Source organism: Bufo gargarizans, chromosome 7, assembly GCF_014858855.1.
Source record: "Bufo gargarizans isolate SCDJY-AF-19 chromosome 7, ASM1485885v1, whole genome shotgun sequence".
NCBI classification, from domain to species: Eukaryota; Metazoa; Chordata; class Amphibia; order Anura; family Bufonidae; genus Bufo; species Bufo gargarizans.
The window spans coordinates 128,872,594-128,900,337 of NC_058086.1; the positions used below are offsets into that span (position 1 = coordinate 128,872,594).

Here is a 27,744-nt window from a genome sequence, read left to right on the forward strand (position 1 = left end):
GAGCCATTATATATACCCAGTGTATTGTGCTGGGGCATTATATCTAGAGAGGGCACTGTGGTGGGCCATTATATGTCCTGGGGCACTATAGGGGCCATTATATATACCCAGGGTATAGTGCTGGGGCATTATCTATACTGACTGCACAGCTGAGGGGCATTATATCTAGAGAGGGCACTGTGGTGGGCCATTATATGCCCTGGGGCGCTATAGGGGCCATTATATATACCCAGTGTATTGTCCTGGGGCACTATAGGGGCCATTATATATACCCAGGGTATTGTGCTGGCCAGGAAATGGACATGAAAAACTGATATCAGTTTTTACGTGCATTTTTCCCACTGTGGTGTGGACGTACCATAAGGGGGCGCTGGGAGGACTGGGTGTGTATGGCTTGGTATTGGAGGGAGGTGAGATCTAAGTATATGGTATAACACGCGGTCAAAGCTGAACCGATCTCCGCCAATAAAAGCGCCATCTGGGAGGCGAACAAAGTCCTCCTGACCTGAGAGCTACAAACACAGGGCCGCGTGAATTCCCGACCGTAACACTGCGAGACTACACGTACAGCGCCACTCATTACGAATCATCCTTCCCGCCGACTTACAGCGTTCATTGTCCTGTCTATCGACGGTTTAAATAAAGATTCGAAGTGGCAAAAGGGGGAGAGGGAAAAAAACCTCCCGCGCTAAGGCGGTTCATTTAGATTGGTTACTCCAAGGCTTCAAGACACGAGGCCCTTGATTGGGCGCCCAGTAGAAGAGTTCTGATTTGCCCGCGTATTCCAGCGACCCGATTGGTTCCTTAGACGGCCTGTTAGGCCGCCTTTCTTCCTCCTTTTCACTACATGACGTCACTTCCCGCTGTCCGGTGAGGCAGCCGCCATATTTTCTCCGGTTACAAATGGCGAATAACAACGCGGCGGCCCTCGGGGGGACCCCGCAAGCCACTCAGACAGGTGGTGGTGGGAACAAGCCTGCGCCCTCTGGGAAGCCTGGGAATGTGCTCCCGCTGTGGGGCAATGAAAAGACTATGAATCTCAATCCTATGATTCTGACCAACATCTTGTCTTCTCCATATTTCAAGGTTCAGCTGTATGAGCTGAAGACCTACCATGAAGTGGTGGACGAAATCTACTTTAAGGTGCGGAGAGCGGGCAGTGTCGTGTATGGGGTGCTGTTCACAGGGGACTTCTTGTTTTCTGTCTTGCCGCATGCTCTATCCATGTGTCGTACTGTACGGGCGGGAGGTTTACACTTTACACGGTTTCCTTTATGTGAGATGACTGCATGCTGTGTGATTTCCCCCCCCCCCTGGAAGTAGCAATCTACTTTCCCTATCAGTATGTCTGGATTGTGGGGAGAACATACAAGCTGCATGCAGATGTTGTCCAGATCTGGACCTAGTGCTAACCACCGAGCCACCATTCTGCCCATGGGTTGTAGTCAGTCCCAGATGAGTGGGGTTGCTCCTGTGATAGGAAGGTGCTTGCCGACTGAAGAAACCCCCAGGAGCTGACCCCCACCCCCCCACGATGATGTGTATTAGTGGTTGTACCAATAGGGTCCCCAAGCCTCAGTCTATGGTGGAGATGGCTGTTTAGGGGCAGAACCACTGACGGCTTCCCCGGAAGGACTGTTGTGTGGCCAGCAAAGGTGGAGGCGAGTTGGCATCAATATCCCGATTAGACTTTAGTTGTAGTTTTGCGCAGCTGGAGTGCTGCAGGTTGAGCATCCCTGGTCCAGGCTGTTAGTTTTTTCATATGGTGCAGTCAAGTCTTTTGTGTTTATTTATTTTTTTTTTTTTTTTTTTTTTTTTTTTTTTTACACTAGTTTTTTACAAAATGGTTGAAAAGCCACTTAAGTCTCCAGGAGATTGCCTGAATAAGATGTAGCCTCTGGGTGAAAGCGAGTGTTTCCATTCTGGCAGCAGAGATTTTGAAACTGTCAGGGGCCAGTGATTGGCTGCAGCGGCACCCATGACCCCCTCCAGAAGAAGACATATTTCTGGAAAACCCATTTAAAGGGGTTTTCCCTCCTATGAAGACTTCACAGGAGGTGACAACTGTCTGTTAGGGGTCCCACTCATCAGTAGAACTGGGATCTGGAGTATGAATGGTTTGGTGGTCACACGTGACGTGGAGCAGCAGTGCATCACTGTGGTTAGGCGGGAAAATCCCTTTCAGGGCTATACTTATTTTATTTGCTGTAGTATGGTAAACCAACCCCTTGCAGCTTGCTTTTCTTGCTCCTGTGAGTATCAGAGTCTAGCGAGCTGCCCGCCCCTCCTGTCTTCTCCTGAACATCTCTGTTCACCATACTTTTTTCTCGGAGTAGGTGAAACGGCTCTCGCCTTTTTTCCATTTCTGGAGCTGTATGCGCCCTGATTGTTTAATACATGCGCATTCAATTAAGGGCTCACACACACAGCCGTGCGTGTTTTGCCTTCCGGTAATTGCGGATCCGCAAAACGTTGATCTTGTCCCAGTGCAAGCCTTTTTTGTTTTTTTGTTTACTTCTGTAAAAATGTCCTATCCTTGGCTGCAAATTGGACAAGAATAGGACATGTTCTATTTTATTTTTTTGCGGGGGCCGCGGAACGGACATGCAGGTGTGCTGTCTGTATCTTTTGTGGCCGGATTGAGATGGATTAGTCCGCATCCGATCCACAAAAAGCACTTTCAAGCGCACACAGTTCAAGAGAAAAAAATCGAAAACGAAACACTTAAAGGGGTTCTGCACCTTCATTTAACTGATGATCTATCCTCTGGATAGATCATCAGCTTCTGATCGGCGGGGGTCTGACACCCGGGACCCCCGCCGATCAGCTGTTTGAGAAGGCAGCGGCGCTCCAGCAGCGCCGCGGCCTTCTCGCTGTTTACCGCCGGGCCGCCCGCCCACTGACGTCACGACTTGTATCAACTAGAGTGGGCGCGGCTAAGCTCCATTCAAGTGAACAGAGCTTAGCCGCGCCCACTCTAGTTGATACAAGTTGTGACGTCAGTGGGCGGGCGGCCCGGCGGTAAATAGTGAGAAGGCAGCGCCGCTGCCTTCTCAAACAGCTGATCGGCGGGGGTCCCGGGTGTCGGACCCCCGCCGATCAGAAGCTGATTATCTATCCAGAGGATAGATCATCAGTTAAATGAAGGTGCAGAACCCCTTTAACTGTGTGCCCTCCTGCTTTTCACATCTGCAGATTCCTGAGCTCATTCTCGTCTTCCAAGACGGTCGGACTGTTTCTCGAACTCTCTGCACGCTGCACTTGGTAATCCAGGACACTTCCTACTTGCTCAGTTGTGCTCTTGGGTTGGTCAGCCCTTCTCGCATGAGCAGTGCTGGTTATCTGAGGGCAGAGGGAAGTGTTGGACTACTAAAGCACAGTATGCATCAGTATGGGAAGCAGTGAAGCCATCTTGGATGACAGAAGAGGAGCCTGGGAATTGGTGGATCTGCAGCTGAATAATTGAAAAGGAGGACCCAGGTAAGGCTACTTTCACATTGGTGTTTTGGCTCTCTCTTTGTGAGATCCGTTCACGGCTCTTACAACTGGTCCAAAACAGATCAGTCTCCGTTCTGCTCTGGAGGCAAGTGTCTGTCTGATGAAACTGAGCCTAATGGATCACAATGTAAGTCAAAGGAGACGGATCTGTTTTCACTGGCACAATAGAAAACTGATCCGTCCTCCAGTGACTTTCAAAAGTGTTCAAGACGGATCATTCTTGGCTTTGTTAAAGATAATACAAACGGAACCGTTCTGAGCAGATCCGTCCATGACAGATCCGCACAAAACACAAGTGTGAAAGTAGACTGTGTTCTTTTCTTTTCTCCAGTCAAGGGCTCACGCACACAAATGTGTGCTGACCTTTCTGTGCATTGGGGACCGAAATGCACGAGCACTGGCCATGTGTCTGGCACAGATGGCTGCAGACCCATTCAATGGGTCTGTGATCAGTCTGCACCGCAAAAAAAAAAGTTCTATTTTTTTTTTTTTCGGAGTGGAGGCATTGAGAGAAACCCCCACAGAAGCACTCGAGTGAATGGGTCCGCATCCATGACGCGAAGCACAAACAGCTGGTGCCCATATATTGCGGACTTGCTGTTTGTGGGCTGCAATACGGGCACAGGCCATCAGCAGTCATGTGCATGAGCCCTAATGAGAAAGTGACCTATTGTTTGAATCATGTTTTTATGTTGAACATATTTGTAAAAAAATGTTGCTGATAAATTCAGCATTTTTTGCACTGGCTACTAATGCCAGGTTCACCTATGCAGCACAGCTCCAGTAATGTGTTCCGGCAGAGGGATAGACTACCTGAATTTATCATGTTGGGCATAGCCAGATACTCCATCCTCATTCTTCCTCCTGTTTCCTGTCTTAGGACAGGGGGATGGATCTTTCCCGGATCGTTAAGGAGGCTGCAGGGCTTCTAGGGTTTATATGCCATACTTATTAGAAGTTCCTGACGGCGTAAGTCTCCACTAGCAGCCACTGTAAAAAGTCTGGCATATTGCGGTCCTCTCCTTCTTCTTCTTTTTTTTTTATTTTATTTATTTTTTTGCTCCATGGTAAAAGGCCTGGCGGCCACCTCGTTGCCTTCATACTTGCGGCCGGGCGAAGTTCCGGAGGGAGGAGGAAGGCGTCCTCTTCCTGGTTCGGCGTGCGACTGCAGGTCCTGTTTCCGGCGCAACGGAAGTGACGTGTGCGTTCCGCGCGTAACAGGGAAGGGCAGGGACTAAAAACATGGTGGGTGGTGCGCAGCCCATGAAAAGAGGATGCTGGCCAGTTTGGAAGGAAAGGTGGATACAGCCTGGGCAAGTTCAGTAGACGGCAAGACTTTCCTTCCAGTCCCCCTCCAGTGTATCGGCATCATGCAGGAGGAAGTTGATGCTCAGCAGCTTATGGAGAATCAAGAGCAGCAACAGAAACTGGCATCTGGGAGGGGTTGTACACCACAGTCTCCTTTTGGGAGATTATTTCTTTATAATATTCTCCAGTAATTTGTATGGGTTATGTGTTGATACAGGTTAAAGAGGCCCCCAGGAAGGCTACAGACAAGTCAAAAGGGAGAGACTGTGGGATTTGTAAAAAGAAGTTGAGCCCGTCTTATCCAAAAGCCTGCTGTCAACCCTGCCTGGACAAATTGATAGCGAAAGAATCCCCATCTTTGTTCCAGAATATACAGAATCTCGTCAGGATGGAAGTCCATTCCTCTGGAACAATTTAAAAAAATCTCTTCTGGGTTCTTCCAGGCAGAGGAATGCTCAAGAAAGAGAATTAGACTTCTCAGAGTAAGGCCTCAAGCACACGACCGTTGTTTTGGTCCGCATCTGAGCCGCATTTGTTGCGGCTTGGATGTGGACCCATTCACTTCAATGGGGCCGCAAAAGGTGCGGACAGCACTCCGTGTGCTGTCCGCATCCGTTGCTCCGTTCCGTGGGCCGCAAAAAAAATATAACCTGTCCTATTCTTGTCCACAAAACAGACAAGAATAGGCAGTTATATCAATGGCTGTCCGGGCCGTTCCGCAAATTGCTGATCTGCAATTTGCGGACCGCAAAACACACAACGGTTGTGTGCATGTAGCCTAAGAGGAAGTGGTAGAAAGCTCAGATTCCTCTTCTGAGGACCTTACGGGGGAGGCCCCTGTTTAAAGTGGAAGACTATTCCCTGTCCAAGATTGTTTTAAGGAGTTGATAGAGGTAATGGAACAAACCAGGATAAAAAATGTTTTTGTTCCCAGATCGGTTAAAAGGAAGTACCCCTTTAATGTTGAGGATGTCGCAGACTGGCAGGAGGTTTTAAGAGTAGATGCTCTAGTGGCAAAAGTTAATAAGAGATCAGCGCTCCTATTTGAAGATCTGGGCTTCCTTAAGGATCCAATGGATAAAAGGGCAGACACTTAGAAAAAAATGGGAAGCATCTACTTCTTCGTTTAAACCAAATATTGCTGCAACTTCAGTCGCTAGGTCACTCAAAATCTGGTTAGGGGAGTTAGCAATTTGTGATTAACAGAACCCCAAGGAAACGACTACTAGAAGCAATCCCGACAAAAGCGGTAGATTTTATTTTGAATGTGTCGGCTGATGCTCTAAGGTTATCTGCCAGAGCAGCCGCGTTATAAAATTCGGCCAGATCTCTTTGGCTCAAGGGTTGGAAAGGAGCTGCTGCTTCCAAGTCAGTTGTGTGCCATTCCTTGCCAAGGAAATTTTTTATTTGGCCCAGTACTGGACGAGATATTAGATAAAGCATCCGATAGGAAAAATGCATTTCCAGTAACTAGTTTTACAAAACAGAGAAGACCATTTTGTTTCAGAGACAAAAAGAACGAAGATAGGTTTCAACAGAAAGGCACGGATTGGAGGAGGGATCAAAAGGCCTTTTATTCAAGCCACAGTCCTCCAACGCTCCTCAACAATGACGCCAGTGCTCAGGTGGGGGGTCATCTGTCTTATTTTCAAGCCTGGCAAAGGATAACATCAGGTACATGGGTAAAGAATATTATTGAAGTCTATCGACTGGAATTCAAAAGACTCCCACCAAAAAGACAAAAAATTGCGGCATCAAAGCGGCACTCCAAAACAAACAACGTTATAAGGCGAAATAAGAAGCCTCATTAAACAAATCAGTTCTAGTCCGAGTTCCAACGGAAGAAATATGAGATGGATTTTATTTGACGCTTTTTCTAGTCCCTAAACCAAATGGGTCCTATCGGACTCTAATAAATCTAAAGAAACTGAATTTATATCTAACATACCAAAAATTCTGCATGGAATCGATATCCTCAACAATCCTACATCTGTTTCCCAATTGCGTTGTGGTGTTTCACCCCTCGTCTCAGAAATATCTCAGGGTGGCAGTACAGGTGAAGAAATCAGTCGTCCATCTTCAGTTATTATTATAATTATTTGTTCAAGTCCAGGGCCCCAACAAAGGTCTAAAAGTCACTAGATGTACGTTTGCTAGATGGATAATGAGAACTATAAGTCCAGCCTACTCTTCTGCAAATCTTCAGGTGCCCTCAGGGTTCTCCGCCCACTCTACAAAGGTAGAGCGGCTACCTGGGCAGAAAAAGGCAGGGCCACAATTGACCAAATTTGTAGAGCGGCTACCTGGAGCTCTCCAAGCACGTTTTATAGACATTAAAGGTTAGATCAGGCATGCTCAACCTGTGGCCCTCCAGCTGTTGTAAAACTACAACTCTCACAATGGCCTGCTGTAGGCTGTTCAGGCATGCTGGGAGTTGTAGTTTTGCAACAGCTGGAGGGCCAAAAGTTGAGCATGCCTGGGTTAGATCTATCTTCTGCTCAGGACTTGGTCTTTGGGAGAAAAGTCTTGCAGGCAGTAATCCCACCCTTAAAGTTATCTAGTCTATTCTCTCAAGGTTACACTTACCGGTAATCTGTTTTCCATGAGCCCATGACAGCACCTACTTTATCCCACTATATATATTCTTATATATGTATAGCAGTTAAAGTAGTCTTAAAGAAGAGATATGCGGTCAGTCATATATTTAAGATAATTTCTTTATAGTATGTTAGTTTTTTTTTTTTTTGTATTCAGAAATTAAAGGTCCTCGACATCTTGTCACAAACTGAGGATGGAGTGTGGTGAACCCTATTTATAGATCTGTCATGGGCTCACTGGAAACCGGATTACCGGTAAGAGTAATGTATTTTGTGGATCTGTGGGTTACGGACTGCAATATGGACACGGTCATGTGCATGAGGCTTTGGTTTGAATTTTTTTTTTTTTTTTTCAGAACTGGAGGGTCACTTTATCAATGGTTAATGTCATCAGAGAAGATTCACCTCATGGGGGACCTAAACTTCTACTGAAACCATGAAGGGGCAGCAATGCTTCTCAGAGCGCTCTGCTCGGCTGTGCCAGCATTCGGAGTACAGATGCATAGCCTCTGGAAAAGCTGTGCCGAGAAGCGCTGCTGCACCTTCTTGGGTTCAGGATAGGTTAAATTATCCAGTAAAATATCATCTTTGACCTGTAATCCTTACAGTTTGCCAGGACAGATGGGCTCTTTGAGATGTCATCTGTGTGCTGTCCACACTTATGTGGCCGTTCCGCAAATTATAGAAGATGTCCTGTTGTCCGTTTTGCAGACAAGAATGAGCATTTCTCTAATTGGGACCAAGGAAAGTGCAAGAAGCACATGGCTAGTATCCGTATTTCGCGGTCTGTAAAATACAGTCATATGAATGTAGCCTTCCTCAGCATTTTGTGTGAATTAATTATAAGTGAATGGTGAATGACTGACTGACTGAGAACTTCTGCTTTTTCATTTTACATTTTTTTTCCCCCTCTATATTTACCGTAGTCCTCTGATCCGGTTACTGACCGGACTGTCTGTTTAGGGGATTATTGGACCTTGTTATGCAGATCTTTAGTCGTACATGACAGACCTTTTTCTAGCAGTGATTTTGGCATTGGTCTTACTGAGCGCAAAGCTTGTTTTTCTGGTTGTAATGAACACATCGTCATCTGCTTGTCGTGGGAGGAATAAGAAGTACATCTGTGTCAGACTTTCAGCAACCACTAAGCCTTCTAGTAAAATAGTGTTCACCTATCTGCCTTCTGAGATCCTGATTAAGGTCGTGCCTTTGTGGTTTTCCAGTCGTGGCCGTTTTCCCTTTCCACCACATTTTGTATAGACACATAAATGCTCCCGTAATTGGTTTCCCCTGACGGCTCTGCCCCCCTGGGGTGCTTTAGCTGTACAAGAAAAGTTGGCAACCCTCCTGCCAGCCTTGCTGCTATCATGCTTTGCCGGTGACTCATCAAGGGTACATCAAAAATCTGTCAGCCAGTGACTGATAATTACCCGCAAATATCTGGTCTGCGGCGAGCTCAGGCTACTTCTGCCTTATTTTGATGGATCCGAGGAGCAGATTTTCATTACTGTTAATTTCAAATTGGTACCAGTTGTATCTGATAACACAGCTTCGCTTTGGGGCTGACCATACAGATGAGAACTGTTAAACCAAATGCTTCAGTCAACAGCTATCCTTCCCGAATTCACCCCATACACATGCACTCATGTTCTAAAACTGCTGGCAGACACCTGGCTGGTGGCTTTTCTGCTCAAAAACTTGAGGATTGGGCAGTTGAAATGCAAAAGCTAGATCTTTATTCTGCTATCCGGGGGCCCCTCATACACGTTAGGTGGCCATCTAGTGTGTTGCTTAAAGGGATATTCCGGTTGTGTGAAGTTATCCCCTATACGTAGAATAGGGAATAACTAATAGATCGGTGGGGGTCCTACCACTGTTTACAAGAATAGAGACCCCCTTCTTTCTGTTGCCCCCCAAAATGAACAGAGCGGCCTGTCAGACATGTGTACTGCTTCATTTATTTCTATGGCGCTTCCGAGTACAGCACTCAGAATACCACTTTTCCCTGTCCTATAGCCTGCTTGTGTAACTCTCTAGATACTGTGGTCACTATTGACTGTGTGGTCTAAGTGGTTGGACAGAGGGAAGAGGCTCTGACGGTCAGCCCATAACTACAAGGCCCTGCACTGCAGTCACGTGGTGCTAATGGGATGTCCTAAAAGCCCAGGGGCCTGACAATGGCCCCATAGGTCTGCCAACTTAGGGCCTTGCCTAATTAGTGCACTAATAGGCTGGCTATCTTTGTTACACTGACAGGCATAATGCCCTATGATGCAGAAGTATTACAGTGTATTAGATCTGTAATCAAGAGATTGCATGACCAAGTCCCCTAGTAGAAGTAAAGCAAAAAAAAAAAACATATTAGAGAGCAACACAAAACAATGTTCTGTGTTCAGAATGCTAAAAGTACACCTAATTGGTATTGCTGCATCTGTAATAACCTGAACTATAAAATGTGTGTGAACGCCTTCCTTCAAATAACCCCACAAAAACAAGTCCTCACACGGCTCCCGGGGAGGCGGTCAATGATTCCCCCGACATCACCACTGATGTTGTTCCCATACTAACAGTTGCTGCTCGACTCCCTTTTGTCTTCCTGACTTGACAAGCAGGAAATTCATGCTCAGCCAATCAGTCATCAGCAGTCTTGTGCCGTCTGCTGCAGTATATGGCTATATCACCAGTGCAGCCAATGGACGACCCCCTTCTGGACCTTCAACGTACATATACAGCATGGCTGGCAGGAAGATTCGGACCCATGGTACATGTACGGCGAGCTGATTTAAGGCTGACGGGAGCTGTGGTCTCAATCAGTGTCAGGAGCCTGGCTGTTACAGCATGGCCTGGCTGTTTTATATCTGCTGTAATCTCTGATGCCGGCATGATAACCCCTTAGATGCCACTGTCAATGCTGACCACCGCATCTAACTGGTTTAAAGACGGAGGGGGTTCCCTCTCTCACTTAATTGGCACCCCCCTGGATGCTATAGCAGCCCAAGGCTTTACAAAGGCCTCAAAGCCTGCCAGCTGTGGAAGCCTATGAGGCCCAGCACCCTGCTGGATCTCTTAGGGTCTATTCATATGCCCGCTAGTGTTTTGTGGTCCGCAAATTGTGGACCTGCAAAACACGTACACCGGCTATGGCTGCGGACAAGAATAGGACATGTTCTATTTATTTTTTAATTTTTTATTTTTGCTGGGCCATGGAACGGAATTGTGGACAGCATACAGTGCACTGTCTGCATATTGAAAATTAATGGGTCCGCACCTGTTACGCAGAACTGCGGACCCATAATGGGGACATGTGAATGGACCCCTAGACGAAAACTGACAATTCCAATGTACTATATTACGGCATGTATTGTACTGCATGGTAATTGGGATCAGATTCGGAAAAAGTTGAAGTCCCACAGTGGGACAAAAATAAAAAGTAAAGATAGGTGTTTTACAAAAAAGTGTCCCTTTCCTCTCATCAAGCCATTTACTATTGAAGGAAATGTTAAAAAACTAAATATTTGGTATCATTGTGTCCCTAATAACCGGCTCTCTAAAAATATCACAGATACACCCCGTCAGGTGGACACAGAAAAAAATATTAATAACAGTGTCGAAACATTTGTCACCTTGCATAAGATTGATCAGAAAATCGTATATATCCCAAAATGGTACAATTGAAAACATCACCTGATCCTGCAGAAAATGATCCCTCGCACAAGTCAAATGCCAGAAAGATTTAAAAAAAAAAAAACATGGCGACACAATTTTTTTTTTTAAAACATTTTGTGCAAAAGTAGCAATATTAAAAAAAAAAAAAAAAAATACATGAAATTGGCATCTCTGCTGACCAGCAGAATAAGGATAGCATGTCATTTTCCCACATGGTGTACGCCACAATAACAAAACCCAGAAGAAAGGCACTGGCAAAGTTGCTGCTGTTTATTAATCCTGCTTCCAAAAAAGCTAAATAAAAAATTATCAAAAAGTTGTACGTACACCAAAATAGAACTAGTGATCATGGCAACTCATCTCATCCCACAAAAAATATGCCTTCAGACAGCTCTTCGAGGGGGGAAAAAAATGGTTCTCAGAATATAGCCATACTGGTACCCCAGAGGCTGTTCAAAAGAAACATGGGGCTCGTAACCCAACTCATCAAAATCTGCACTGCAAAAGCCAAGTCTTTCCTCTCCGAACCCCGCAGCGTACCCAAACAGCAGTGTAAATCCACATTTATGGCATTTCCGTACCAAGTAGAACCCACCTAAAAATTTAAAGGGTGTGGTGCTTCTCAGATGGCACAAGCTGGGCACAGCATATTGTGGTCTGAAATACCATATCTTGAGCAGGGGACCATTGCCATTTTCACTTTGCATGGTCCCCTGCTCAATTTCTGTAAAATATCTAGTGTCAAAATGCTCTTTACCCCTTCAATTGATAACTTATCCCTATGATAAGTCTTCAGTTGTTTGGGAGTGAATCCAAATCTACTTGGGTCCAGCCATTGTGTAATGGACGGAGTTGGTTTCTGCAGCTCCCATTCACTTCAGTAACAAGCTCTGTCTGCTACACAATGGATCGAGCCATGTAGTTCTGATGCCTATTTTCACCGGCTGAGCTGCTTCCAAACAGCTCATGCCCGGGTGTCTGACACCTGCCAGTCTGATATTGATGACCAATTCTAGAGACTTGTTAACAGGGTTGTCTCATCATGGACGATGGGAGCATATCGCTAGGATATGCCCACATTGTATTATAGGTGCGGGTCCCACCACTGGGACCCACACCTATATCGAGAACGGAGCCCCGCAAGGTGGTGGCTGGAGGACTCCGGTCCGCCCACCACCAAGCCGGCTCCCCATAGAAAGAACGTAGCGCTCAGCGCTTCACCGGCCCCATAGAAAATGAATGGAGGGCGGCCTCTACTTCACTTGCGGGGCTCCGTTCTCAATATAGGTGCAGATCTCACACCTATAAGACAATGGGGGCATAGCCTAGCGATATGCGCCCATTGTCCATGATGAAACGCTTTTCGCTTTGTTAGAATTTTTTTTGAACAAAATAGCAGGGATGCAAAATTCGATTTGTAATAACCCCAGTAATTTTACTGTTTTAGGTAAATCATGTGGAACCATGGGAGAAAGGAAGTCGAAAAACTGCTGGACAAACCGGGATGTGCGGGGGGGTAAGTACAAGTACGTGCCTTCTCATTTTTAGTGTCTTACAGTTAGGCAGATAAGCACTCTGCTGTTTAGCCATATTTTATTTATTTCCCCAACTTTTCTTTCTGATAGGATAGACTTATTTTTTCAGAAAGTACTAGTAGGTGAGCCTTATGTATGTCAGCACTGCACATAAAGCTTTACCCTTGGTCCAGCATTTGTAATGCCAGTTATCCTGTGTTTCCAAACCCCCAAATCGTATAGAGATGTGCCTCTTAAACACTGCTATTGTCTTGACAGGTACGTGGCGTCGGTACAGGTGGCATTGTCTCAACGGCCTTCTGTCTTCTCTATAAGCTGTTCACCTTGAAGTTGACAAGAAAGCAAGTAATGGGTCTTATCACACACACAGATTCCCCTTACATTAGAGCACTTGGGTTCATGTACATAAGGTAGGTGTTTTTTTTTTTCTTTGACAACTTTTATTTTTATTAGAACCTTTTACAAAGATAATGTACAAGAATACATTTAGAAACTGGGGTTAAAGGGGATTTCCTGGACTTTAGCAGAGCCCAGCAGCCCCATCACATAGCTGCCCAGAGTCGGACCCCCACCCATCTGGTATTGATGACCTGTGCACACGGGTCACGGCAGGTTCCTTGTCCTTGCTTTTTGCCTGAAGTCTTGAGGTTTACTATTCACACTGTTAAAATTACATTGAAGCCCTAGCTCACCTTAGTGACTTTTACAGTAATGATATAGATTTTCTTCTGTATGATAGCAGCTGAAAATGTCTCAAAAACACATGCTCTAGGACAGTGATGGCTAACCTCCCAGTACTCCAGCTGTGGTGAAACTACTACTCCAGCATGCTCCATTCATTTTTATGGAGTTTTGAGTAGAGCCACGCACTGCACATCTTGGGAGTCGTAGTTTTCCAACATCCGGAGTGCCAGAGGTTAGCCATCACAGCTTTAGGATGAATATGTGCAAAGGCTTTTTGGCATATACAGATGCAAGAAAAAGTATGTGAACCCTTTGGAATGATATGGATTTCTGCACAAATTGGTCATAAAATATGATCTGATCTTCATCTAAGTCACAACAATAGACAATCACAGTCTGCTTAAACTAATAAAACACAATTAAATGTTACCATGTTTTTATTGAACACACCATGTAAACATTCACAGTGCAGGTGGGAAAAGTATGTGAACCCCTAGACGAATGACAGCTCCAAGAGCTAATTGGAGTGAGGTGTCAGCCAACTGGAGTCCATACAATGAGAAGAGATTGGAGGTGTTGGTTACAGCTGCCCTATAAAAAACACACACCAGTTTTGGGTTTGCTTTTCACAAGAAGCATTGCTTGATGTGAATGATGCCTCGAACAAAAGAGCTCTCAGAAGACCTACTTTTAAGAATTGTTGACTTGCATAAAGCTGAAAAGGGTTATAAAGGTATCTCCAAAAGCCTTGCTGTTCATCAGTCCACGGTAAGACAAATTGTCTATAAATGGAGAAAGTTCAGGACTGCTGCTACTCTCCCTAGGAGTGGCCGTCCTGTAAAGATGACTGCAAGAGCACAGCGCAGACTGCTCAATGAGGTGAAGAAGAATCCTAGAGTGTCAGCTAAAGACTTACAGAAGTCTCTGGCATATGCTAACATCACTGTTAGCGAATCTACGATGTGTAAAACACTAAACAAGAATGGATTTAATGGGAGGATACCACAAAGGAAGCCACTGCTGTCCAAAACAAACATTGCTGCACGTTTACAGTTTGCACAAGAGCACCTGGATGTTCCACAGCAGTACTGGCAAAATATTCTGCGGACAGATGAAACCAAAGTTTAGTTGTTTGGAAGAAACACACAACACTATGTGTGGAGAAAGAGGCACAGCACACAAACATCAAAACCTCATGCCAACTGTGAAGTATGGTGGTGGGGGCATCATGGTTTGGGGCTGCTTTGCTGTGTCAGGGCCTGGATGGATTGCTATTAGTGTTGAGCGAACTTGTGTTTTAAGTTCGGCGTCTAAAGGTTATTGAAGTATCCCGTTATGGATTCTGAATACCGTTATGGTCCGTGGTAGCGGAATCCATAATGGGATACTTTGAAAACCCGAACTTTAGACGCCGAACTTAAAACACAAGTCCTCTTAACACTAATTGCTATCATCGAAGGAAAAAATAATTCCCAAGTTTATAGAGAACTTAAGGCCATCTGTTCACCAGCTGAAGCTCAACAGATGGGTGTTGCAACTGGACAACGACCCAAAGCATAGAAGTAAATCAGAATGGCTTAACCAGAAGAAAATACACCTACTGGAGTGGCTTAGTCAGAGTCCTGACCTCAATCTGATTGAGATGCTGTGACATGACCTCAAGAAAGTGATTCACAGACATCCAAAGAATATTGCTGAACTGAAACATTTCTGTAAAGATGAATGGTCAAGAATTACTCCTGACCGTTGTGCACGTCTGATGTGCAACTACAGGAAACATTTGGTTGACGTTATTGCTGCCAAAGGAGGTTCAACCAGTTATTAAATCCAAGGGTTCACATACTTTTCCCACCTGCACTGTGAATGTTTACATGGTGTGTTCACTAAAAACATGGTAACATTTAATTCTTTGTTATTAGTTTAAGTAGACTTTGTCTATTGTTGTGACTTAGATGATCAGATAACATTTTATGACCAATTTGTGCAGAAATCCATATCATTCCAAAGGGTTCACATACTTTTTCTTGCAACTGTAAACGTATGGTTCTTAGCATGTATTACCCTTTGTTTTAGATTTGAGTATACATAATGATTTCTGTTTGCATTGCCATTTCATATCCCAGGTACACACAACCCCCTACAGACTTGTGGGACTGGTATGAAGACTTTCTCGATGACGAAGAGGTATGTCAGCAAGGGTAATTCAATTTTCCTTTGTACAGATTTCTATTGTGCATGATGATGCCGAAACAGGCTTTTACTGTTAACAGATGTTCATCTCTGGATTTCAGAGCATGATTTCCTTAAGGCGGGCATTAGACTTTACAGCGAGGTAGTGTTTTCTGCAAACATAAATGTCAAACGAATTACAATATCCTAGCAATGCTGAGGTACGGTTAGCACAGCGTAGTGTTCATGCATCATTTGTAACCAAAACAGTGAAAAAAAACTGAAGAAAATATAAATTTGACATTTGAGCCCTGACCATCCACCTTTTCCACCTAGTGTGGCTAGGCCCTCGGTGTGAATTATCCTTTCCTAATCTCCACTGCTGGGTTCTGGCTCCACCACAGCTCCTGGGTTTCCCTGCAACCCGCAGGTCACATGGCTGCTGCAGCCAATGATTGGCCGCAGCGGTCACGTGTTACCCATTCATGGTGTGCACCAGTGACCTGACTCATGAGGTGCAGATTTTGACGTGGGGCCAGGGCAGCAAAGGAGCTGGAACACAGCAGCATTAATCGTATTAGTATGATTCTCACTGTGGGTCAGGCCACACTTGGGATGGGGGCCCCGGGGGGAATGTTGTGGTCTGTGGAAAAGGTCCCCAGGGGATGAACAACCCTTTGAGGCTGTCCACATCTGTGTTAGAGGCTCTTGTTGGGCGCTATTAGTATCCACCATTTGACTTATTTGGTGCAGCTTTGTGGTTTCCATGATGCAGACATGGCCACAATGTAACTCTTTGTAGAACAATCTCTGCTTGTATTTCATTTTTCCGAGCCGAGTAAAAAATCTTTTTGTGATGTAGCCATATGAGGGGTTGTTTTTTGCAGGACAAATTGCATTTTTGGTGACCTATTATAGTGTAAGTTAGGATATTTGCAATCACTGAATTAAAAGGGTTTATGCCATAATTATCAGAAGGGAACTGGTCCTGGAGCAGTGTGCAGCACTTGACCAATCAAGCCTACAGTTTAGTATTTTCTCAAATATAATTGGAAACAAATGTGTGTATGTATATAGACACACTCCTACAGTGCATTCAGAGAGTCTTCTGACCCTTTCACTTTGTTGCAGCCTTTTCCTAAATTAAATGGTTCACATTTTCCCCCTCAATCTGCACTCCATATCTTGTAATGAGTGAATAATAAGTGAAAAAAGTGTTGGAAATTTTTCTTTATTGAAAAGGAAAAACTTATCTTGCATTAACATAAGTGTTCAGACCCTTTATTCAGTACTTCGTTTAAGCCCCTTTTGCAGTGATTACAGCCTTGTCTTGCGTGTGATACCACAACGTTTGCACACCTGGATCTGGGAATTTTCTTCTCTGCAGATTCTCTCCCTCAGACTGTTAGGTTGGATGGGGCCCATCGATGGACAGCTAGTTTCAGGTCTCTTCAGATGTATTTGATTGGGTTCAAGTCAGGGCTCTGGCTGGACTCGATAACATTCAGTTACCCATTAACAATGTCTTGGCTGTCTTTAACCCCTTAACGCAGAACGCCATGCAGGTATGTACATGCACGGCAGGAATGATCGGGCAGGACCGAAGTGGTGCGTGCCCAACCACTGCAGGGGTCCAGCAGTCCCTGGTAGCCTGGCCCCTGCTGTAACCGCCGGCATTGCAGTGAAGTGGTTTGCGGCGGGTGAAGCAGCGCATAGAGTCCTGGCGCTGCTGTGGCGGCGACCCGATGCGTGATAAGGCAGCCCGATGCTGTGCAGAGGCTGCCCAATGCCCTGCACAGCATCAGAACCTGCCTTCTACGTGTGCCAAGGAGATCCAGCCTCAACCTGTTCATGTATTATTCACTGTAGTACATGAACAGGCAATGGATTACAATAGATGTATTATAATGCATTGCAGAAGTCCCAGAGTGGAACAGAAATGGTTAAAAAATATATAAAAAATTTTAATATTAGGTATCAGTGTCCATAACGACCGGCTCTATAAATATATCACATGATCCATCCCGTCTGACAGACATCATAAAAAAATTACCGTAAAACTGTGTAAAAAAAAAATTATAAAAATGCAATTTTTGTCACTGCAACGCCAAGCGATCAAAAAGGCATATGCCCCCCCAAAATAGTACCAATCTAACCGTCACCTCATCCCGCAAAAAAGAGCCCTTGCATAGGACAATCGCCCATAAAATATTTTAAAAAAAACTGGCTCTCAGACTATGGAGACACTAAAACATTTTTTGTTTGTTTCAAAAATGCTTTTATTTAATGTAAAAAAATATAAATATATATTGGGTATCGCCGCGTCCGTAAAAACCTGCTCTATAAAAATAGATTAAACCCCTCAGATGAACACTGTAAAAAAAAAAAAAAAAAAAAAAATACTTATATAAAGTGTCAAAAAGCCATTTTGTCACCTTACATCAGTCATATGCACCCCAAAATTGTACCAGTCAAACCGTCATCTTATACTGAAAAAAAGAGCCCCTACCCAAAGACATTCACCGAAAAGATTGCTTTCATAATATAAAGACACTAAAATCTTTTTTCAAAAATGCTTTATTATGTGAAACTGAAACAAACAACCCAAAAAAGTTGTCATATTTGGTATTGTCGTGTCCGTATTAACCTGCTTTATAAAAATAGCTCATGGTCTAACCTGTCAGATGAGCGTTGTAAATAACAAAAAATTAAAATAGTGGCAAAACAGCTATTTTGTTACCTTGCCTCACAAAGTTTAATATAAAGCAACTAAAAATCATCTGTACCCTAAAATAGTACCAACAAAACTGCCATCTTATCCCTTAGTTTCCAAAATGGGGTCACTGTTTTGTAGTTTCTACTCTAGGGGTGCATCAAGGGGGTCTTCAAATGTGACATGGCAAGTTAAAATTATCCCAGTGAAATCTTCCCTCCAAAAACCATATGGCGTTCCTTTCCTTCTGCGCCCTGCCGTGTGGCCATACAGCAGTTTTTGACCACATATGGGGTGTTTCTGTAAACGACAGAATCGGGACAATAAATATTGAGTTTAGTTTGGCTATTAATCCTGGCTTTGTTAGCGGAAAAAAAAATGATTACAATGGAAAATCTGCAAAAAAAAAGTTAAATTCGGAAACTTCATATCCATTTTTAATTCTTGTGGAACACCTAAAGGGTGAACAACGTTTGTAAGATCAGTTTTTAATACCTTGAGGGGTGTAGTTTCTAAAATGGGGTCATTTTTGGGTAGTTCCTATTATGTAAGCCTCACAGTGACTTCAGACCTGAACTGGTCCTTTAAAAAGTAGGTTTTCGAAATTTTCAGAAATTAGATTTGCTTCTAAACTTATAAGCCTTGTAACTTCTCCCCCCCCCCCCCCCCCCACCCTAAAAAAATGGCATTCACAAAATGATCTAAACATGAAGTAGACATATTGGGAATATAAAGTCATACCGTAACTATTTTTGGAGGTATCACTATCTGTTTTAAAAGCAGATAAATAAAAATTTGGAAAGTTGCAAATTTTTCAAAATATTTAGTAAATTTTGGTATTTTTTATGAATAAAAATGAAATACAGTACAGACCAAAAGTTTGGACACACCTTCTCATTCAAAGAGTTTTCTTTATTTTCATGACTATGAAAATTGTAGATTCACACTGAAGGCATCAAAACTATGAATTAACACATGTTGAATTATATACATAACAAAAAAGTGTGAAACAACTGAAAATGTCATATTCTAGGTTCTTCAAAGTAGCCACCTTTTGCTTTTGATTACTGCTTTGCACACTCTTGGCCTTCTCTTGATGAGCTTCAAGAGGTAGTCACCTGAAATGGTCTTCCAACAGTCTTGAAGGAGTTCCCAGAGATGCTTAGCACTTGTTGGCCCTTTTGCCTTCACTCTGCGGTCCAGCTCACCCCAAACCATCTCGATTGGGTTCAGGTCCGGTGACTGTGGAGGCCAGGTCATCTGGCGCAGCACCCCATCACTCTCCTTCATGGTCAAATAGCCCTTACACAGCCTGGAGGTGTGTTTGGGGGTCATTGTCCTGTTGAAAAATAAATGATGGTCCAACTAAATGCAAACCGGATGGAATAGCATGCCGCTGCAAGATGCTGTGGTAGCCATGCTGGTTCAGTATGCCTTCAATTTTCAATACATTCCCAAGAGTGTCACCAGCAAAGCACCCCCACACCATCACACCTCCTCCTCCATGCTTCACGGTGGGAACCAGGCATGTAGAGTCCATCCGTTCACCTTTTCTGCGTCGGACAAAGACACGGTGGTTTGAACCAAAGATCTCAAATTTGGACTCATTAGACCAAAGCAGAGATTTCCACTGGTCTAATGTCCATTCCTTGTGTTCTTTAGCCCAAACAAGTCTCTTCTGCTTGTTGCCTGTCCTTAGCAGTGGTTTCCTAGCAGATATTCTACCATGAAGGCCTGATTCACACAGTCTCCTCTTAACAGTTGTTCTAGAGATGTGTCTGCTGCTAGAACTCTGTGTGGCATTGACCTGGTCTCTAATCTGAGCTGCTGTTAACCTGCGATTTCTGAGGCTGGTGACTCGGATGAACTTATCCTCCGCAGCAGAGGTGACTCTTGGTCTTCCTTTCCTTGGGCGGTCCGCATGTGAGACAGTTTTTTTTTTTTTTTTTGTAGTGCTTGATGGTTTTTGTGACTGCACTTGGGGACACTTTCAAAGTTTTCCCAATTTTTCGGTGCATGTAAAAAATGTGCATACCAGTATATAGTGTGTGTGTGTGTGTGTGTGTGTGTGTGTAATAAATATTTACTGTGTAAGGAGTCTGGGCTTCAGCAGCACTCCTGACTCGGCTGTCACCCTCGCACAGGGGGCTGAGCTTCAGTAGCCCTCCTGCTGTCACTCCTGAAAAAAGGCCTGACCGAAATCCCCAAATTGAGCCATATTGTGTCAACTTCAAACGGATCCGTCCCCATTGACTTACATTGTAAGTCTGGATGGATACGTTTGCCTCCGCACGGCCAAGTGGCCACCCGAGCGCTGCAAGCAGTGTTCGGGTGTCCGCCTGCTGAGCTGAGTGGAGGACAAACGATGCCAGACTGATGCATTCTGAACGGATCTGCATCCACTCAGAATGCATTAGGGCACTACGGATGCGTTTGGGGCCGCTTGTGAGAGCCTTCAAACGGAACTCGCAGGCAGAGCCCCAAACGCTAGTGTGAAAGTAGTCTAAGCTCCCATAACTATGACCTCCATGGCACGTCCATAACGGTGACCTATGCGACGCTCCCTGTGTGCCCCCTTTGTCGTCCATGGTGCCCTAGTGACATGTAATGACATGTCGCTATACTGAGACTCATGCACAGCACTTACATAGTGCTGTGTATCAGTCAGTACAGGCTTCTCACAGAACCCTGTACACTAAAAAGATTTCCGGTTCCCGGTGCATGCGCAGAAAGAAGACTGCGCTGGACCAGAAGCCTGGAAATTGCGTTTGGGGCGGTCACGTGACCGTGAAAAGGATCCTATGAAGCGCTGCGGAAGGTAAGTATACCTGTAATATACTTTCCTCCACAGGTAATTCAAGTTCCCCAAATTTAATGAAGAGGCCGGAGATCCCCTTTAAGGTCATTTTCTTGTTGGATGGTAAAACTTTGGCCCCTTCTGAGGTCTAGGGCACTTTGAATTAGGTTTTCATTAAGAACATCTCTGTTCTTCGCTCCATTCAGCTTTCCTACAACCCAGACTAGCTTCCCTGTTCAGCTACTGAAAAACACCCCCACAGCATGATTCTGCCATGACCATGCATCACTGTAGGGATGGTATTAGGGCAGGTGATGAGCAGTTCCTGATTTCTTCCAAACATGACACTTAGAATTGAAGCCAAAAAGTAAAATCTTGGTTTCATCATGCAAAAGAATCTTGTTTCTCAGTCGGTGAGTTCTTTGCAAATGTTCATGTCTCTTATACTGAGGACAGGTTTCTTTCTCGTTACTCTGCCATGAATCCCAGATTGGTGGAATACGGCAGTGATGATTGACTTTCTGGAATATTCTCCCATTGGCGTTCTTGGTCGTCTGTCTTACGAAGGCCCATCCCCTTCACCCGAATAACTTAGTTTGGTGAGGCGGAGTGCTGTAGGAAGAATACTGGTTGTTCCAAATGGCCTGCATTTAAGAATTATGGAAGCCACTGTGATGTTGGGAACACAATCCTATCTCTGAGCTCTACAGGCAGTTCTTTCCTCCTCATGACTTGGTTCCTGCTCTGATATGCATTGTGACCTGTAAGACATTATATAGACAGGGCTGTGTCTTTCCAAATCATGTCCAGTTGACTGAATTTACCACAGATGGCTCCAATCAAGGTGTAGAACCATCTCAAAGATCAAGAGTTGGAGGACCCCCCTCTTCCCCCCACATCTAAACTTCAAGTGTCACAGCCAAGGGTCTGAATACTTGTGCGTGGAAAATTTTAGTTTTTATACCTTTTTTTTTTTTTTTCTAAAATTGTTTTTTCACATTCCTCTGAGTAATTCAGTGCAGATTCATGAGGAAAGGTTTTTTGTTTTCGTTTAGCACAAGGCTGCAACATAAAATGTGAAAAAAGTGAGTCTAAAGGATTTTCCAAAAGCACAGTATGTGTGTGGATACATACAACCTTCTTGGACAGGCAGCTCTGAACACCTTACTGTACTAGGGTACCAGGCTATATCATGTCTGAGGTTTGTCATTTAAGACTTTTTTTGCAAAGTTTTGCTGACCATATTGTCCGTTTTTGCACCAGTTCAAAATAAGTCGTCACTAGACAGATTTGCCGGCATTGCTGTATAGAATAGCAGGTTTCCAATGACTTTAAAGGTCATCTATCCAAATTAGTGACTCGTGTACAAGGTTCTCTCTGGTTTCTGATAAGAGCTTTTCCGTGCCCCAACATGGTTTACAATATGGCAAATCTTATTGACTTAAGCTAACCTGCTCTGTTTTCCTCTAGATCTTTGTGCTGCACCAATTGTATGGGGCGAAATTAAACTGAACACATGCATGTGTGTGAGTGCAAGAAGTTTTACCTTAAGATTCGCCTTTAACTATTCACAGGGCTCAAATGAAGTGAAAATGATGGAAATCTGGAGATAATTTACTATGTGAAAGCTTTTCCTATTTTTTTTTTTTTTTTTCTTTATTTTTCTGGGTAGAGTAAATTTGCTGCACTTCAGAATGCATGTTGAAATTCACAGTTAATGTGCCCAAATGTCGTGTGCTTATTTCTACACCCTTTTAAAGGCTTGTGTAAATTTGACAGTCTAATCTTAGAAAGTGGGGCTGTTTTTGTTAGAATCCCCTCGTTCTTGAATACTGAAGGAATGCAGCCTACCTCATTAACGTCTAAGAGATGCAGAACGTTTAGTCTGCAAGTACTGTGTGCTGTTAGGGTCACTAACAAATTATGGATGTATCCGAGACTAGATCACTCCAGTTTGAATGTGTAGACCTGTGACACGATATCTTATGTAAGATTCTATTTTACAAGTGTTTTTCCTCTCTTTGTTCTGCCTCTTTTGTAGGACCTGGATGTGAAAGCTGGTGGAGGCTGTGTAATGACAATAGGAGAGATGTTACGTTCATTCCTTACTAAGCTGGAGTGGTTCTCCACCCTGTTTCCAAGAATCCCTGTTCCAGTGCAAAAACAAATAGACCAGCAAATCAAAAGCAAGCCAAGAAAGGTCAAGAACGAAACCGCTGAAGAAGCAGAGGCAGTTCAGCGCCATGTTGAGAGGAGGCGGTCCAGGTAACTTTTGTGCACTAATCAACAAACTCCCTAGCGTTATAAAATGTCTGGCTCAACTCGAGTGACTGTAATTATATACTTTTAATGTATGATTAAAAGGGTTATCCAGGAATGGATAATGATGACTTATCCTCAGGATAGGTCTTCATTATCACATCAGTGGTCGTCCAAGTCCTGGCACCCTCGCCCATTGGCTGTTTCAGGGAGCCACCACATTCGCCAAAGCTCTGGTGACCACAGCTGTCTCGCACGAGATTTCCAAGCACAGTGCTATACATAGTACAGCAGCTGTGCTTGGTATTGTAACTCAGCCCCATTCACTTCTATAGGGTTGAGCTGCGACTAGGTCATGTAATCAATGTACGGTGATGTCACATGGCCTAAGAAGAGCGAAGCGCTGGCCCCTTCTTTTTTTTGTATAATTGTATTTTTATTAAAGTGTATATATAAAAGTAGAAAAAAACATACACAGTTTCATAGGAAATCCGCCGGTCATCAGGCGCGCAGTAAATATACAGGCTTTGACGATTCAAATAAGCCACATAAATGCAGAACAAGCAATTCCAGTTTCATAAATTACAATTCGTGCAGTGATATAACTGAGCAATAACTGCCTACTTCTAAGCAGTCGTAATGTAAAAAACAGTATCAATATCATTAACATAGGACAGGACAAGACACAAGAGGGTAGACAGAAGGTTGGGGGGGGGGGGGGCGGTAGAAAGGAAACTAGTCAGCTGCCATGCACAATGCTGTACTATAAGCCTCACCAACTAATTGTGCACGACAAACATGGTAGTATGAAAATAAGTACCTCCTTTATTAATACATATAATGACATAGACATAGGTGATAAAATACACAGGACAAAAATAGGGACCCAATAAAGGAAATATTGATAAAACTGCTATCCTCCTACAAGCATGTTCAAGCAATTACTTATACCACCCCATAAGAGACAGCTTCACAGTGATAGGGTATAACAAACATCGGCAGCATACTATATAAAATGGATATATCCCCTTGAGGAGGCTAACGCGAAACGTGCGTCGGGGTGTCTGGGACCTTCTCTGGTTAGTACACTACAACCTGCTTTTATCCTCTTGCCTCCACATGTTGGATATGCACTTGGCACTTTATATAGCATGCTGCTGATGTTTGTTATAACCCATCACTGTGAAGCTGTCGCTTATGGGGTGGTATAAGTAATTGCTTGAACATGCTTGTAGGAGGATAGCAGTTTTATCAATATTTCCTTTGAATATTGGGTCCCTATTTTTGTCCTGTGTATTTTATAGCCTATGTCTGTCATTTGTGTTAATAAAGGAGGTACTTATTTTCATACTACCATGTTTGTCGTGCACAAATAATTGGTGAGGCATTTTGCATTCTAGTAAAATATTATTTCATTTCCTAATTCAAAATGGTTGTTTTACATTTTTAGGTCTCCAAAAAGGTCCATAAGTCCTCGAAGGTCTCCTAGGAGATCAAGGAGCAGAAGCCATCATAGGGATCATCATGGGACATCAAGTTTTGATAGGGAACTAGAGAGAGAAAGGGAACGTCAGCGGATAGAACGTGAATCCAAAGACAAACGTAGATCACGGAGCAGTGAACGTAAAAGAAGCAAAAGTAGAGAGCGACCTAGGAGTCGGAGCAGAGAGCGCAAGACAGACCGGAGAGACAAGGATAGAGAAAAAGAAAATGAGAGGAGCAGAAAGCGAGACTATGACAAAAAGGGCAATGGCAGGGAAAAGGATACAGATAGACCCAGGGAGCGTTCAAAAGAACGCAAAAGAAGTGAGGAGAGGAAGGACAGAGAGGACAGACGACACAGAGAAGACAGAGAATTGCGCAAGGAAAGGAGACACAGCAGAAGTAGGAGCAAAGACAGGAAACCGAGAAAGAGTAGAAGCCCTAGCAGAAATGCTCGTGGGAGAAGTCGAAGCAAAGAAAAGTCTAACAGGCAAAAGGAGAAGTTGAACAAACCTAGTAGAAGCAGTAGTCGTGGACGAACAGACAGTCCTGAAAAGTCCCGAAAGAGAGAACACAGCTCAAGTAGGGAGAGGCCGCGGAAGAGAAGTCGGAGTAAAGACAGAGGCCATAAGCGCGAGCACGAAAACAAGGACCATGACCGTCACAGCTCAGACAATGAAGAAAAACAAAGCGTGAAAGATGATACTCAGTGATATTGCAATAAATGGATCACATTGAATCCTTTTTTATTTTTATTTTTTTCTTCCCTTCTCCTACCTCCCCCTGATTCTGTAGCGCTCGTTTTTGGTTCAAAACGAGTTGCATTATAACTTGTATGTAGGGAAGTGCCTTTTGGGAATCTCCTATATTTTGGACACTACTCCTACCTTCCCTACAGTTACTCATGCTCTCTGCTGTCATGCAGCTACTGTTGTGTTTTTATCGGTTCGCTGTTCCTGAAACGTTCAGACCGTTATTGGCAATTCCATGATGTTTTAATTCTTTTTCTGGCACAATAAACCTGCTGGTCCAGTTTAAGTGGCATTAAATTTGTCACTTCCCATCCTAACGCTCGTGAGGTTGTGGTTTACCTCCTGACGCTGCGTGCATGGCTTAGCTGGCATTTGGATAGAATGGCTCTTTTTGTTTTGTTTTTTATGAAATGAATGCAAATATAACATTAAATTTTTTTGTCATTGTCTAACTGTAAACAGTTTTTAAAAAAAATACACTTTGATCTATTATGTGGTTCCTTTTTATTGGTCTCTTTGAGCACATTTTGCTTTTAACAACATTTTAAAGTGCACTTAAGACTTATATGATGAGAATAAACTTCTGACGTAGCTTAACAGATCATTTTGAAACCAAAATGATGTTTCTAACTAATGGCTTACTGGATTTACAAAGCACAGCCTCTGTATTCATAAATGTTTGGTCTCCTATGTGTGGCTATTTGGCGTGTGGCACTTTCTCCTTGTGATACTGCAGTTCAATTTGTTTCCATGCTCCTCAGAATGAGTTATTTTAAAGGTACTCAGCAACTTAGACCGGGATGGACTGCAAACTAATATGACCCCATGTTGTAGGCAGGTCCAAATTGACAGAGGGCAGGGCCAGCAATACTATATCATAGCACACAATACCACCCCAACAGTGCCATATACCACAATGCATCACAATAATACCACATTTGTACAAAATAACTCCCCAGAAGCTGTCCATCTGTCCCCTTTTCTTAGAATAAAAAAAGCTTTTAATAAAAATAATTTCGGCATTTTAAACTTTATCTGTAGAAATCCATAGCACACCTCTGTATATACTGAAAAAAGTGTCTTTATTCACACATCACTGCAGCGACGTTTCGTTCCCCTCACAGAACCTTTCTCAAGGTTCCGTAAGGGGACCGAAATGTTGCTGCTGTGACGTGTAAATAAAGACCCATTTTCTTTTCCCTATATACAGAGGTGTGCTGTGGATTTCTAAAGCTATTTATGCACCCGGTTCGTTGTTTGGAGACTGCCCTATCTTCTGAAGTTACTAGGGATGAGCGAATCAACTTTGGATGAAAGATCCAAAATCTATTCGCATAAAATTTGTTCCAGTACTGTATGAAGCAGGAGCTCCGTACAGTATTAGAATGTATTGGCTCCAATGAGCCAAAGTTATTGCTTCGTGAGACTTTGGGTAATAACTTCATAAATTTGTACTGTAAAAAACATTTCCTGAACTCTGGTTCGGTTCCAAGCTACTACTTGGAACCGAACCAGAGTTCAGGAAATGTTTTTTTACAGTACATATTTATGAAGTTATTACCTGAAGTATCACGAGACTTTGTGAAGCATTAACTCATCGGAGCCAATACATTCTAATACTGTACAGAGTTCCTGCCCTGTATTGGAACAACGTTTTATGTGCATCTACTTCAGATGAAACAGGTGAAGTCGATTTGCTCATCCCTATAGTATATTATATGGTGGCATTAGAAAGTACAACTTGTCTCGCAAAAAACAGGCCATTATATGGATATGTAAATGAAAAAATAAATTTATGGTGACAGGGAACAAAACTCTGGTATTCTAAAGGTCAAAAAGGGTTATCCCATAGTTAATGTACAAAATGGAAAAAAACTCATCTAGTACATGACAAGTTTTCTAAGAAAGCTAGAACTAGCCCTGTATCTCACATGGATCCAGAGATCTCCTCGATCATTGCCCCAACTACTGCAGTAGATTTGTCTGGCAGCTCAGGGAGTGTGCCCTTTCTGCTGCAGCTCTCTCCTGTGACTGTGTCAGCTTCTAACAGATATGGCTGGTGGCAGTTGAAGGGTGGAACTGAGCATATGCAACCACCTCAGTTCCCATAGAAATATGAAAAAGAATAAACAGTAGGTGGTGCTGTACAGATACATTTTATTAAATAACTCCATAGCTATACTACTTTTTTTTTTATTACATGCCATTACCAAAAATATTCAGATGCAAGTCCTGCTTTGAAAAATGTAGAATGTTTGTTTTTCATGGGACAGTCCTGATAAAT

The 27,744-nt window shown here is 43.6% G+C and overlaps 2 protein-coding genes across 3 annotated transcripts in view; one reads left to right on the forward strand and one right to left on the reverse strand.

Moving 5' to 3' along the window:
* HENMT1 (HEN methyltransferase 1) overlaps positions 1-633 on the reverse strand; it is a 58,739-nt gene extending 58,106 nt beyond the window's left edge. The window contains exon 1 of one of the 2 annotated variants that reach the window (XM_044301335.1): positions 608-633. The gene's annotated coding sequence lies outside the window, so the exon portion shown is untranslated. Of the gene's footprint in view, positions 1-505; positions 576-607 lie in introns of those variants that run through there. The other variant, XM_044301334.1, reaches the window with a different exon arrangement.
* A 225-nt stretch (positions 634-858) lies between these two features.
* On the forward strand, positions 859-25,952 carry PRPF38B (pre-mRNA processing factor 38B). Its single transcript, XM_044301553.1, has 6 exons — positions 859-1,143; positions 12,517-12,585; positions 12,863-13,014; positions 15,412-15,472; positions 23,009-23,232; positions 24,677-25,952. Exons 1-6 carry the CDS (start codon positions 904-906, stop codon positions 25,419-25,421), a joined length of 1,491 nt encoding a protein of 496 aa, XP_044157488.1. The 5' UTR covers positions 859-903; the 3' UTR covers positions 25,422-25,952.
* The last annotated feature ends 1,792 nt before the right edge of the window (positions 25,953-27,744 follow it).